This window comes from Oryctolagus cuniculus, chromosome 11 (assembly GCF_051225735.1).
Source record: "Oryctolagus cuniculus isolate XC-2025 breed Fujian yellow rabbit chromosome 11, ASM5122573v1, whole genome shotgun sequence".
Lineage (NCBI taxonomy): Eukaryota > Metazoa > Chordata > Mammalia > Lagomorpha > Leporidae > Oryctolagus > Oryctolagus cuniculus.
The window spans coordinates 45,082,204-45,096,707 of record NC_142877.1 but is presented as its reverse complement, the minus strand read 5'-3'; the positions used below and the strand labels follow the sequence as shown (position 1 = coordinate 45,096,707).

At 42.9% G+C, this 14,504-nt stretch overlaps 1 protein-coding gene across 16 annotated transcripts in view; it reads left to right on the top strand.

Moving 5' to 3' along the window:
* Positions 1-14,504, top strand: part of RALGAPA2 (Ral GTPase activating protein catalytic subunit alpha 2) — a 327,703-nt gene that overhangs the window by 108,551 nt on the left and 204,648 nt on the right. For 14 of the 16 annotated variants that reach the window (XR_016216034.1, XR_016216033.1, XR_016216032.1 and 11 more), the window contains exons 15-18: positions 1,749-1,986; positions 3,082-3,246; positions 7,351-7,491; positions 13,252-13,377. Coding sequence is in view for 13 of the 16 variants with exons in the window: in XM_089307358.1 (XP_089163484.1) it covers positions 1,749-1,986; positions 3,082-3,246; positions 7,351-7,491; positions 13,252-13,377 (670 nt within the window). In the remaining 3 variants the exon portion in view is untranslated. The remainder of the gene's footprint in view (positions 1-1,748; positions 1,987-3,081; positions 3,247-7,350; positions 7,492-13,251; positions 13,378-14,504) is intronic. The other 2 variants (XM_089307361.1, XM_089307359.1) reach the window with 1 other exon arrangement.

The window sequence follows — 14,504 nt, the reverse complement described above, 5'->3', positions numbered from 1 at the left end:
AAATTTGTTGAAATGATAATAATAAATAATAAAATTATTTTTCCTTTACATTGATAATTTTCAAAGCATTTATTATGCTGGTGTTGTATTTTAAATGAGTATTTAAAATAATATTTTCCATATACTATCTTTTAGAAAGTATAGTAAAGGTGAAATGAAATACAGAAAATAGGTATATTAAAAGAGTCATTTTAAACATTTTTCAAATGGTCAGACCTGGCCTTCCTAATTAGGTGTTGATTTCTGTTTTTTGAAGTTTTTCTGTGTCTGTGTTAAAAAAATTTTTTTGTCTTAAAAACCAACTATACATAATTTGAGGGAAAAAGCTTAAAAAGCTTAGTCACTCCCATGCCTTATACAGTGAAACTCCCAACAAGCCTAGGAGGCAGTTTGCATCTGGGGGTAGGCAGAGACGTGTGCTAACACGTTCATTTGTCTTTGACAACAGACTGGGAGAGCTGATTCTTTTTTAATAAGATTAGAGAAACATTGGGGACTCATTTGAGATGAACCTAGCTCCCTTGAGGGACTTCTTTTAGAAGAGATATATTCTGATTTGAAGTTTAAAAGATGTGAAATATTTTGGCAGAAGGAAGAAAACGGGGTGATTGCAAGGTCAAGATATACCCAGAATGTAAGTGTAATTAACTGTCTCATGGAGTTGCCCACATGACCAGCTGTAATGCTGTGGACTGGTAAAGGGACACAGGGAAGTAAATAGACTGTCAAGGTGAGGAAGGATTGGTGCTCTGGTGGGGAGGTGCAGGGAACTGTGAGAGCTGAAGGATGTTTCTTGGAGGTTGGGGGCCAGGCTGGGAGGAGAAGGCAGGGAAGTCAGGATTCCCTCCTGAAGGATGTGATGTCCAGGTTGTGCCAGGAGCGGGAGGGAGCAGGTGGAGGAACTTGCAGATCCCGTGGGAACAGTTAGATTCTTCTGTTATGCTGTATTACAGGTGCTTGTGGGACATCCAAGTAGAGCTGTCTGCGGAGGGGTAGGTAGGTCAGGAAGTGAGCAGACATCAGGGCTGGTTATGGAGATTCGGAAGGCAGTAACATCCAGGGGATAACTGGATCAAGGGAATGGAGGCCGAAACCCGGGCCGACGGCAGAGTGGTGTTGGAGGGAGAGAGCCAGAGCAGTTGAAAGGAGAGGCAGGGTTGATAGAAGCCCAGAAACTCTGGGGAAAGGTCCAGAGTATGAATGGGGAATGGTGTGGAAGGGTAGGAGGCCCCCATGGGTTCCAGCCACCAGCAGAGGAGGAGCTGGGTGGGTGCAGGTGAGAGTGAGGGTCTTATGGGCAGAGGTTGGGCAGATTCTCCTTTGATGGGTGCTGCATCCTCTGATGTCCGCAGTGAGTTCCTCTGTTGAAAATCAGGGAAGAGAGATGAGTTGAAGGTTCACGTAGAGAAGAGTCCACACACTGCAGAGTGAGGGACAGATCTGTCTCAGGAAACAGAAGAGTCGTTGTCAGAGGGCTTTGTCTTTTCTGTAACTGTACCCAGAGCCAGCCACAGATTCCAAAATGATACTGAATCAGAAACTTTGTGATGTTAGCTGACTCCACAGTGGCTCAGTCCTGATTATAGTTGCTCAAATGAATTTGGAGAAACTAAAAGAAAACAACATCCAAAATTAGTTTTTATATTAAAATGTGCTTTATGAATAGCAATTTAAAGTAACTTGTTGAGAAAGTTATACTCCTTCCAGATGGAGACTGTTGGATTCTCTTGTTGGTTGGTTGATTGTAGACGCTCATCGTGGCTTGGATCCGAGCAAATCTCTACGTGTTCATCTCTCGGGAGCTCTGGGACGACTTCCTCAGGGTGCTGTCCTCCCTCACAGAATGGGAAGAGCTCATTCACGAGTGGGCCAACATCATGGACTCCTTGACAGCTGTGCTCGCAAGAACCGTTTATGGAGTGGAGATGACAAACCTACCTCTGGATAAATTAAGTGAACAAAAGGAAAAGAAGCAACGAGGCAAAGGTGCTCCCACTCTTCCAGGGTCACACCACGTGTCTGGGGTTGGGGAGGAGGCAGTATTTGTGTATTGCTTCCAAGAAATTAGTGCATATATGTTATGTTCATCAGGAACTGAAGCAGTCACAGATGGTGGTTGTTTTTTATTATTTTAAGATTTTATTTTATTAATTTGAAAGGCAGAGTTATAGAGATTGGGGGGGGGGGGTTTCCACCTGCTGGTTCACTCCCCGAATAGGCACAATGGCTATGGCTGGGCCAGGCTGAAGCCAGGAGCCAGAAGCGTTCTGGCTCTCCCACATGGGTGCAGGGGCCCAAGCACTTGGTCTATCCTCTGCTGCCTTCCCAAGCTCATTGGCAGGGAACTAGATTAGAAGTGGAGCAGCCAGGACTTGAGCCAGCACCCACAGGGGATGCTGTCATCATAGGCAACAGGTTTTCCTACTACGCCGCAACACCAGAACTGACAGTGTTTTTTTATGATGATGTTAGCTGTGTCTCATATCCCTGTCTTCCCTTGATGAGAATGGTGGGTTTCTGAAGAGTCTGTGGAAGAAGGATGGATAAAAAGGAAGTGTTCCTAGTCATAGTCATGTCAACTAACAGGAAGGACAGTCACAGCAATAATGGCTGGTGCTTTGTACATATCCCCTCACCTCACATTTATGACAACTCTGTGAAGCAGATACTGATATCATCCCGTATCATAGACAAAGAAGCTGGGGGTCGGAGACCTTACAGTGACTGGCTCCCTCAAGGTCACATGGTTAAGAAATGGGAAAGCCAGAAATGAAAGCTGGGCATGGCCAACTACATCAAGATGCTGCCCTGGGAAGATGAATTCTGCCCCTTCCTGGGAAATGTGGAGAGGTTCTGGATTCTTGAGATGGGAGCTGTTTGGTTTTGTTCTATGTCTTGGTAAAAAATTAGTTCCTCGCATTTTTAGCAGTAGATTCTGTAGAGACATCGTTCCTAACTTACAACTGAGGAACTGGCTGATTATGTATCACTGCTGGGCTGCCATTTGCTGAGCAACACCGGTGACAGAATGAAATCACTTTAGCCTTCAGATGGTTTTTCTGACCGTGGGCCCTTTATCAGGCTGTGTTCCAGACCCCCAGAAAGGAACCAGCGTGGGCAGATCGTTTTCTCTGAGCTGGAGGAGCCACCCGGATGTGGCTGAGCCGATGCGATTTCGGAGCGCCACCACGTCTGGAGCCCCGGGGGCTGAGAAGGCCAGAAATAATGTCCGCCAGAAAGCAACCGGTAAGCATTCATCCAAACAAATCATGTTCATATCGAAAATGGCTTATGGGAATAAAATGTTTCCAAAGTTATCAGAATTTAAATATTAGTTCTTTTGTGAAATGAAATGTCTCTGCATCTTTTTAGCTTTCTATTCAGTTTATTATTCAAATCATAGTTTTCATTATTCATCTCTAAATTATCCATTGTGGTAAAAAAGTTTGATGTTAATTTTTTTTTAATTTTATAAATAAATTTTTATTTAGGTTACAGTTCTGGAGATTTTTTTTAAAGGTTTATTTTTTTTTTTATTTATTTGAAAGAGTTACACAGAGAGAGGGATAGAGGGAGAGAGCAAGGAAATGAGAGAGGTCTTCTGTCTACTGTTTCACTCCCCAAATGGCTACAATGGCCAGAGCTGAGCCAATTCAAAGCCAGGAGCCAGGAGCTTCTTCTTGGGCCTCCCACGCAGATGCAGGGGCCTAGGGACCTGGGTCTTCTTCCACTGCCCTCCCAGGCCACTAGCAGGGAGCTGGTTCGGAAATGGGGCAGGCAGGACTCAAACCGATGCCCATATGTGATGCTGGCGCCACAGGCTGGGGCTTTAACCCACTGTACCAGAGCATTGGCCCCTTGATGTTAATAATAAGTGAGACATTTATACAAAATAGAGGTTTTGTTTGAACTTTGAAGAAATAGATTCTCAATAAAGGCAGCAGTGGTTGCATTATTGTCGCATTAAGCAGTGTTTTTCCTACAAGAGTGTAGCAGCCTGCTCTGGCAAGGACAAAGAGAATGATGCAGCTGGTTTTCAAGACTGGCTGGAGACATTTTCATTTTTGTCTTCTTTGGAAAGTTTAGCTTTTCATGCCTATAGATACTATCTTTGCAGTCCATCTAAATTAATGGGAACTTAACCAAGGACCTCCAAGTTAATGGATTATTTTGCTCTGTTTAACTTTTAAAAAAAGAATCTCTAGAAAGAAAGTTTGTATTTAAGTTCTTATGCAAATGAGTTACACCTTACATCTGACGCCTCCTGCTTTTTGCTGTAGCACTAGTTGGTAATTAACAGCTTTCTGCTTACTCTCTCTCCTGAGGAGAGAACCCGTTCCTGATGACAGGAGCTTGTACGTTTGCTCATTCACTGGTTTTCTTTCCATTCCGACTTCTAAAACGTCTTTTCCTCCATCACTGGATCCTTAAGAGAAAGAGATTAGAAGCTTGTAACAAAGGTGGCATCCTGTCTGAGCCACCCAGGTTTCCTGCTGTCCCTCACAAGCCTCAGATCACAATTATTCCAAAAGTGGGCATTCTGAACACTTTCAGTTTTATTCACACATTTCAATGAGCAACAAATTGTTGCACATGACATATTCCATGTGCCTCTACTTGGTCAAAACACAGCCATTGCAGAGGTGCCATTTTCAGCACGTATTTTAAACCCCAGCATGGTAGAGCCAGCAGTATGTTTTGGGAGAAGCTCAGCACAGTTAGGCCAGTGAGGTTTTGTTCATCAGAGCCGTCAGGTATCTGAGAGGCCACGGCATGGGGAGAACAGCCTTTATATAAAGGTGTTTATGCAGCATATAATACAAAACCTGGGCCTGGTCTTTGTAGGCTTCCTTACATTTTTAAATGTGAGAACTTTGAAATATAATGAAGATGAGAGCTATTCTGGTAGACAGTTCCACATGTGGATATATATTTCCTATTATATTTTATGTTTTTAAAGAATATGAAATAATATGAATCTCAAAAGCATTCCTCTCTGAAGATTCTTTTATATCATGCTGTATAATAAATCTGCAGTGATTAAATATTAGTGGTTTTAGTTAGTTTTAATTTTTTTTATTTTTTTATTATTTTTTTTTAATATTTTTTTTTTGACAGGCAGAGTGGACAGTGAGAGAGAGAGACAGAGAGAAAGGTCTTCCTTTGCCGTTGGTTCACCCTCCAATGGTCGCTGCGGCCGGCGCGCTGCGGCCGGCGCACCGCGCTGATCCGATGGCAGGAGCCAGGAGCCAGGTGCTTTTCCTGGTCTCCCATGGGGTGCAGGGCCCAAGCACCTGGGCCATCCTCCACTGCACTCCCTGGCCACAGCAGAGGGCTGGCCTGGAAGAGGGGCAACCGGGACAGAATCTGGCGCCCCGACTGGGACTAGAACCCGGTGTGCCGGCGCCACTAGGCGGAGGATTAGCCTAGTGAGCCGCGGCGCCGGCCAGTTTTAATTTTTTAAAAATATTTATTTACTTGAAAGGCAGAGTTACAGAGAGGGGCAGAGGCAGAGAGAAAGAGAGAGAGAGAGGTCTTCCATCCAAATGGTTCACTCCCCAAATGCCCGCAACGGCCAAGGCAGGGCCAGGCCGAAGCCAGGAGCCAGGAGCTTCCTCTGGGTCTCCCATGTGGGTGCAGGGGCCCAAGGACTTGGGCCATCTTCTACTGCTTTCCCAGGCACATTAGCAGGGAGTTGGATCAGAAATGGAACAGCCAGGACTCGAACTGGCACCCATGTGCGATGCCGGTGCTACAGGCTTTGGCTTTACCTGCTATGCCATAGCACCGGCCCCTAGTCCTGTTGGGAAATAACTTAACTTTTCTTCTTTTAAAAGGCCCTGAATATTTTCATGATAAAGTTTGATTTGTGCAGAGGCCACCTTTTGATGACAGCGGCTCATGAAGTTAGTTTTTGCTGCTTGTAGAATAAGTTGCTTCCTATGAAAGGCCCGTTTGACAGTAACTTCTGCCGTCCCCCAGTCCCACTAAGAGAAAAGTTCAAGATGATCAGATGATGATTTTGCTCACAGATTTTACCTAAGTAGAGAAAATATCACTGATGGTGGCACAGGGAAATATAAAATCAGCACTGCACTGTAGAGAGATGACAGTTTAACAGGGTACATCAGTGTGTGACTTAAGAGGCCTGGCAAGGCGGGGATGGAGAGCTGTGAAGGAGAGCTGTGTCCCTGAGCCTGGGTGGGAAGAGTTTCAGTGTCTACAATGAGGACTGATCAGAGCAAGTCTGACTCAGTATCCACACAAATATTATGTGTTTTATTATTTCTAAAATAACTAGTGATCAGTTTTGAGAACAACACACAATCCGTTGAATTTAGAGTAACTTTTAAAAAAAACACTCACAGGAAAAGTCTCTTGACATCATTGGAAGATGAACATATCTTTCAGAAAACTTGATGTGGTTAGTTGGAGATTTCCGTGGAAGTTGTTTTTGTTTACCTGTTGTCTTACATTTATGAGTGAATTAAACCTAATCACATTGCAGATAGTCCTGTCAGTGGGAATTCTGGTAGACAAAGCATAGGAGAAAGGATAATAAACTAAAGAGTTTATGTCACTTTTTGCAAATATGTCACTACAAATTTAATTATTTTATTCATATTAAGTCACAAAAATAAGTAAATTTTTAGATTTTTGTTTTAAGGACAAAACTTATGGAACTGGTTGTGGTTTTTTATTTTTGAGGCATGCTGTCTGTGTCTGTTCATTTAACAATATATAGAAAATTTAAGGACATGATAAAGTTGGCACTAAGAAAGTTTGGGTTTAATGAGCATGAAATGTGGTATAAAGGGATGGTTTCATGGTGGTTTTTACCTCTGTCAAATGGTGAAGTCTTTGCATGTACCACTTGACTCTCACATGTTCTTGAGCTTCTGGGATATTTAATTCACTAAATGATTTGCTCTTGAATACAGTCATCTCTCAGTAAATCGATTTCTGAATCATTTATTATTTATAAAAGATTGCAAATTATAGGCTGGATTTCCGCCTCATGGCCTTTTTGTGTATGTGTCCGTTGATGATAAAGTCCACCAATAAACAACCCAAATGTGAATCTGATACATGGCAGGAAAAGGAAAGTCTAAGCATAAAGTATTTCTGAATAAAATTGATTATTTGTGAGTTGCCCGTCCTCCTGCCTCGTCAGAATGACTGAAAGTTGGCTGTATTTAGAGACTCTGGTTAAGTACTGCGACCACCTTCCTTTACAGTTTGCACTGACTTGCTTTGCATGTTTAGACAGAGCCCAGAAAGCTAATGACACAGAAGAGGGGAAGGTCTTGGGGTCTTCTGACGTAACTGTTGCTTTATCTCTCCTGGAAGCTAAGCGAAGCCAGTCTGTCAGCAGCTGTGTGCGCCTTTCTGAGGCTCTGCCCGGCACTCAGAGCGTGCCGCTCCTCCTCCACACCGTGGGCGCGCTCTTACCTGGTCTCTCTTACTCCTCTTGCTCTCACAGGCTGTCAGGTACTGTAACACTGTCTCACGTGCCCATCAGTGTCCCTGGACTCCTCCCACTGCCTCTGGCCCTTGCCTTGTTTGTCAGAACCCCCATTCCACGTACATGCCTGACAATCGCACTCCCGTTAAGTTCCAGTAACTATCAACAACTGCTTATATGTTGTTAGATATTTAGTAGCAATTAGATGGTCAAGAAAATGTCTGTAACCTCGCGGGTATTTATATTTACAATTAAAGAAGATAGAAGGATTTTTTTGTCCATAATTTTTAATGGGGTAAGTGTGCTACCTTCCTTTGAGTCTTCTGTACTCGTCCAGTGCCTGTAGAAAGTAGGGGAATTTTCATACAGTTTTCCAGAAGTGTTGAGTATGTCAATGCCAGAAGGTTTGTAGTACCTTCTGAAAAATGAATAAGCTAGAAAAATTACACAGGCAAGACTTCCTTGGAGGTGGTAAGTCATATCCATGTTTAAAGTAGTGATCAGTTTAGGCAGGTTTATATGGACTATGGAGAGTTTAGTAAAGCAAGACAAATGTGAAGAAATGCTGAATTCTAAAATAAAGAATCACTGTCCTTGGACTTCAGGTGGTTGACATTGGAGTTAGTCATGCGTTTGTTCTGATATGTTGGGATTTATAGCATAAAAATGACTTCTGGCTTTGCCACCTTTCCACCGGGATGTACTTTACTCTACAGTGAATAATTACTTCTGTGTCTAGTTATTTGTCAGTGATTCTAAGATGTTTTCATATTCCTTTTATTTTCAGAAGCCTAGCATTATAGGTTAATATGTTCTTAATATTGGAGATAGCCTAATTGTGGCTTTCTGTAGCACTAAATTATGTTATGCTGTGGTTTAGCAAAACAAAATTAAGTCCTTTGAAGGGTATGTCAAAGACTGTGTTATTTAACTTACAGAATATAAGGGAAGAAGTGAGTTTTCCTGAGACTCAGGGCTGTGATGTTGTTTAGGAAATCTTTTGTCTCTCATCAGTACTGAAGGTGAAAAACAATTAAGAGGATTGGTGGGAAAGGGTCTCCTGTCAGGTTACTGATGAGTATCAGCTGCTTGATTATTTGGCTTTCAAAGAAAGCCGCTGCTTCCAGATGGTTAAAATAAAGTATTTCAAGTGTTTGCCCCCTGTGTGGCAGATTCGCACTCAAAAGGAATTTTTTCCCATGATGAAATACTATATTTCACAGTCCATTTTTTCCATATTGTTTCACTTAAGTTTTTTTTTACTAGTTTTTCCAGAATATGTTCTCACAAAAAAAAATCTCTTCCTATTAGTAATTTAATTTTGGAACCTTTGTTCTCCTTCAGCATTAAATTGGTTCCTGTATATACGTACACAGTTGCAATAGGAGTTAAATTTCTCAGAGCAGTAGTTCCCCACCAGGGAGGATTCTGGCAATGTCTGGAGACAGTTTTGGTTGTTACGGTGGGACGGTGCTACTGGTATGCAGTTAGTGGAAGCCAACGTCCTACAGAGCTCAGAGCCCCACAGCCAAGAATTATCTGGCTCAAAGTAGCCATAGTGCTAAGGTTGGGAAACACCGATTTAGGGTCGGGCTGGGTCTGTGTTTTCCTGTTTTTGCCATCCTTGTTCCTGGTCTCAGAGCACAAACAGTGAAAGAATGTATGGGCACAGTAACCTTGAGAACAGTGTGCTCTTCTGTGTTTCTTCCCGCAACTACCCAGCTCCTGCATGGTCTGATTCCGTCTGCTCTTCAGTCCTCAAGATGATTTATTTCCATTGTCTTTGGTTCTGCCAAGGTCGTTGGCCAAGACAGTGGATGGTAATCCTTTGTCAGAGGGGCTGGATGCTCTCCATTGCTTGGCACGTTAGAGTATGCGTTTGGTGCTCCATTTCACCTGTTGCTGGAGAATGTATAGACACTTTGAATTTTACTTTCTGGACACAAGTTCTTTACCATATCAATGGTTGCTAATGTTGTTTCTATTCAAGCTAACATTTCTTGTTTTTGTTTCTAATCTACATGATTAGTTAACCACCAGAATTGTCTTAAAAACAAAAGCAATAAATACTTACCTGAAGCCACTATTATATGTTATTGGGATCCTTTTGGATCGTTTACTTGGCAGCAACAGAATACGAGGCAATATTTAGGGAAAGTCATAACCACGTGTTTATGTTAATCTGAATAGCTACTTAAAGAAATATATGGGAGAGAGAATTGGCAAAAGAACAGTGCCTTCCAGCTATTTGTGATTTTATCAGCTTTTTATGTTGGGTATTTATCTATCAGATGCTAGATTTTGCTTTTCTTTTAGGAATATTATAATAGTAGTAACTGCAGCCATCTTCCCTTGTTCTGAAAAGACCAGCGGGACCCAGTAAGAGAGCCTCACTAAGCGGCTTCTGTGACTTGTACATGGGCTTCCAGCAGGTGCTGTCTCTCAGGACCTTTGGAAAGCCTGACCTTGTGGAAAGCCTTACGATGGCATCACCTGTACTTTTTATGGGGTCAAGTCAGTATCATGCACTCTGTTTTAAAGAACAGGGAACTGCCGTGTTAACTTCACTTATGCAACCTGTACGAGAAGTAAATGGAACCCCAAATTTTGTTTATTGAAGAATGAGCCTTACTCCACTTAATAAAAGCAGTTAAGAAAGTCTTAAAGGATGAGTGAAATTGCTTTAAAAAGTAGTCAGATATCTGGAAAAAGAAAGAAGTTACCAAAGGGCTTCCACACTTGATTTGATTTAATCATATTGATTCAGGAAAAATGAATGAAATTAAGTGAATCTTATTTGATCTTCCTTTTTTTTTTTTGGAATGGTGTTTTAGAAAGCAATGGTTTTATAATGGTATTGCATAATTCACACTATCAAGTTAATACTTTAAAAATTTGGATTATTGAGATTAGATTAGAAGAGTTATTTGGTTATTAGAAAGCATAAATGATTTGGGGAATCCAAAATAGATTAAAACAGAAATGGTGTAATATTCAAAATAGGATGTATTAGATTTCCTGGGATTTAAAGTACAACTTATGTGATTTAGATGGTTCTTCTTCTGTTTTGAATATGAGGTGGTCCTCTATCCTCGTATGTGCATATTAGTGTTAAAGTGATTTTCATGTCTCATGAAAAAGCAGGTACTACATACGGTTGACACCACAGAATGGAGGTAGCTTTAACATAAAATGCTTTCTTAAGAAATGAAATGCCAGCAGAGGGAGCCCAAGAACTGTTAAAAACGGGAAAAGGTATTGAGAAAATGTCGTTACTCATTTGTCCATTATACAAAACATGTAGTGAGTGTAAACTTAGTACAAAGTATGAGAAAAGGCCAAGGCTTGTATACTTGTGAATGAGGAAGTTGCGTTTAGATGGAGGGATAAGGAGAATTGAAAATCCTGGTTTTCACAGTGTCTCATTTGGTAGTCAGCTCTGGGAGCAGCTCGGGCCCCCAGCAGTGTAGCAGCACTCTTGGCATTGTGGCTGTCCCTTTCCTTCCCTCTCCAGTAACCAGTGCTCCCCTCCCACCACTTCCGTTCTTTCTACAGTCTTGAGCTTCTTCCATCCGAGAAGTCCCTCCTGACAGTTTTACAAAAACAGAGCTTTAAAAGCTGCATTAGGCCAGTCTGTTGGGAAGGCAGGCCAGCTGGTGGTGGCAGGCTCGTGGTCCGTCTGCTGTGTTGAGGACCAGTGGGGACACTCTAATTTGGAAGCAATGGTGCTGTGGCTGTAATGCATCCCACCAGATGGCGATGTTCTTTATCTTTAGAAAGGTTCTGCCAGCGTTGGCTCAGTTATTATTTGCTTCTGCTTGTAGCCCAGAAACCAACATCTACCAGTTTTTGGCATCATACTTAAGAGAATAAAACCCACGCTTCCCACTATCCATAAAAACAGGCGCTTGCCAATGATTTTTTTAGGAAATTAGGAAGCTCTTGAGCTCCCTCTACTGCTACTGGATGAACGAGTAGGTTCGTTAACAGACTTTCCAGAAGGCTTCACCATCTTGTGTAATTAGAATAAACAATAAAAGAAGACAGCCAGAGGGCTGGCCCCACTGTGTTACCTGGTTTCTGTGCCTTGTGCGGAAGACACTAGAGTAGACCTGTGCAGAGTCTCCTCTGAGCTTTCGGGAAGTGTAGGTAGGTAAAAGGCTTGCACAGATGCCTTGTGCTTCTCTGTGAGATGAACAGTTCTCTCCTGTTCAAGAGAAGAGGGAAGCAAAGGCAGCTGCAGAAGATGAGTCTCTGACATTTTGTCTGTCCTCGCTGCCTTGGCCTGTCTTTGCCTGTACTCCTGGCTCAGTTTCCCATCCACAACCGCATTTAGTCTGTGGCCTAGGACTTTGAATTGCACATAAAGAATCATGCACATTTTGTAATTCTGAGGCCTTGAAATTGTGTCAGCTCACCATCAACTGGAAATTGCATTTTGTTAGAAAAAGTCAAGAAGCAGCCCTTTGTTGAAATGCTTTGTATTGAATTTGGAAATTTGGAATCTTCCTCCATACAACTTCTTGGTTAGGGTAAGCCATCGCTTTGGCTTATGGTTCAGATGAAAGTGTTATACAGAGGTGTCCTGTTGGCAGCGAGTCTCCATTTCAGGTGAGGAACTATCTCACACATTGCAGTGTAGTCAGTCCCTTCTTAGAAGTAAAAGTGAAACTTCAGCTAATCAAAATTTTTTTAAAATATGAAGTCAGGGTCATGTGGGTGTGAAGGTTGTGACTGTGAGGAGCATAGCTATGGGCTTGACATGTAGGACTGTGTGGCAAGTTCTGTAGGGTGGTGTTCCCAGGGCAACATGGGAAGCAGGGATAGTGGACCAGGGGGAGATGGGGGAGGTTAGCAAAGGGGAGTGGTCGGTGGGAGAACAAGAGCAGCAGGTGCCCAGTGTTAGCACTGTTTGAGACCAGCTGTGAGCAGGGCGTCTTGTAGGAGACTGGTGTGTGGGGTGAGCTCCACGAGAGCACTCTATTCACCTTGATGAGCACAGGTTTGACCTTGTAATGACGGAAGGTCTCATGTGACTTTCAGAAGAGCAGAGACCTTTTAGAGAGACCTTTCTGGGGACCCTGGGGGAGGGGACGAGCACCAAGAAGACAATGATGAGTTAGCAGGCTATTAAAGTGACCTGGGCAAAAGATGTGACCCCAGAGCTGTGCCCTTTGGAGGGTGGGATGATTATTCCCGGGCCTTGGGTGGTCTTTACAGATTAACATGAACTATGCAGTTTACGAATGAACTAGGAGAGAGCTCAGTCTGCATGGGGAGTCATTTGTAGTCATATTAGCTGAGATATTCAGGGGCCAGTACTCCTCTGCGGTTTTCTATTTAATGTCAAATGTGTATTGATTCTCTGAAAATACCAGTGGATCATTTTCGTACTTAGTGATTAATTCCACATTGCATTTGGTGACATACAGTGTTAAATAATTACAACATTTTATTTGGGACAGTTGTGTATTTATCTGTTGTCTCTGGACCTCTCTTTCCATGGCATGTATGCCCTTGAAATTCCAAACGACCCTTGAAGTTCTCAGCCATGTTTATGGCTTCCTTTTTATCCCTTTACTTTAGTTGAAAACAAAAAGACTGAAAACTAAAGAGGAAAATATATACTTCAGGTGGAATATTAGTCAAGTGTAGGAAACTTGACTGTGTTCATGCAGATTATCTTTCTGCTAAATGTGTAAAATGTACAAACATTGATTTTTAAAGTTGTTGTAAGCGGTGACAGTACTTTTAAAATGGTGCACGTTTTGTGTTAATGCTCGCAGAGGTGGAAGAGTGTCAGCAGTCAGAAACTGCTGGGTCTGGTCAGCTCGCAGTGGGACAGACGCAGGTCCTTCGAAGCAGCAGCACGTCTGACATCGCCGAGCCGCTGAGCTCAGGTTCTTCTCAGGGTACGTGGTGTCTTCAGTTACTGGTACGGAGCGACAGACTCTGGCTAGAGGGAGAAAACTGCTTGTCATGTTGTCTTCTATATTTCCAGAGGGTCTGCTTTTGAATTTGATTGCAAGGATAGGATTTCTGGCAATAAAATGTTTTTATTATTTAATTTTTTTTTAATTATAAATTTATTTGAAAAGCAGAGAGAGAGAAATCTATCTGCTGGTTCACTTCCCGAATGGCTGCAAGAGCGCCAGGCTAAAGCTAGGAGCCAAGAATTCCATCCTGATCCCCAACATGGGTGGCAGGAGCTTAAGTACCTGGGCCATCTTCTGCTGCCTTCCCAGGCACACTAGCTAAGGAAGCTGGATTGGAAGCAGAGTAGCCAGGACCCAAACCTTCACTCCTTCATGAGATGCCCAAGTTGCAAGCAGTGACTAAACCCACTGTGCCACAATGCCAGCTCCTAATTTTAAATTATACATATGTTTGTGTGTGAGTGTCCACGTCCACTTTTTTGCAGCCTGATATGATTGAGGCCTAGAGAGAAGTCCAGAGTTGCTATAGTGGGAGGGGGCAGTCAGTGTTACAAGCCAAGGTAAGGAAGGGCAGCAAAGTAGGTAGAGGGTGAGGAGGATGTGGAGAAGGGGCTGTGGAGGGGCTGTAAAAGTGGAAAATGAGTGGGAATTGACCAGACCTGTGGAAAAGGTTATTAGCTGCTGTGGATGGAAATTATGTATTTTATTCTTTTTTTCCCAAAGATTATTTATTTGAAATGCTGAGTTTTACAGAGAAAGGAGAGAGAGAAAGAGAGAGAGCAAGAGAGCGCTTCCATCCACTAGTTCACTCCCCTAATGGCCACCATGGCCAGAGCTGGGCAGGCAAAGCCAGGAGCTTCTTCCAGGTCTCCCATGTGAATACAGGGGCCCAAGGATTTGGACCATCCTCTGCTGCTTTCCCAGGCCACAACAGAGAGCTGGATAGGAAGTGGAGCAACCGGGACTTAAACTGGTACCCAAATGGGATGCTGGCACTGCAGGTGGTGGCTTGACCTGCTATGATACGGCAGCTCCAGAAATAATGTATTTTATTTGAAAGGCAGAGTTACAGAGAGGCAAAGACAGAGAGAGAGAGAGAGAGA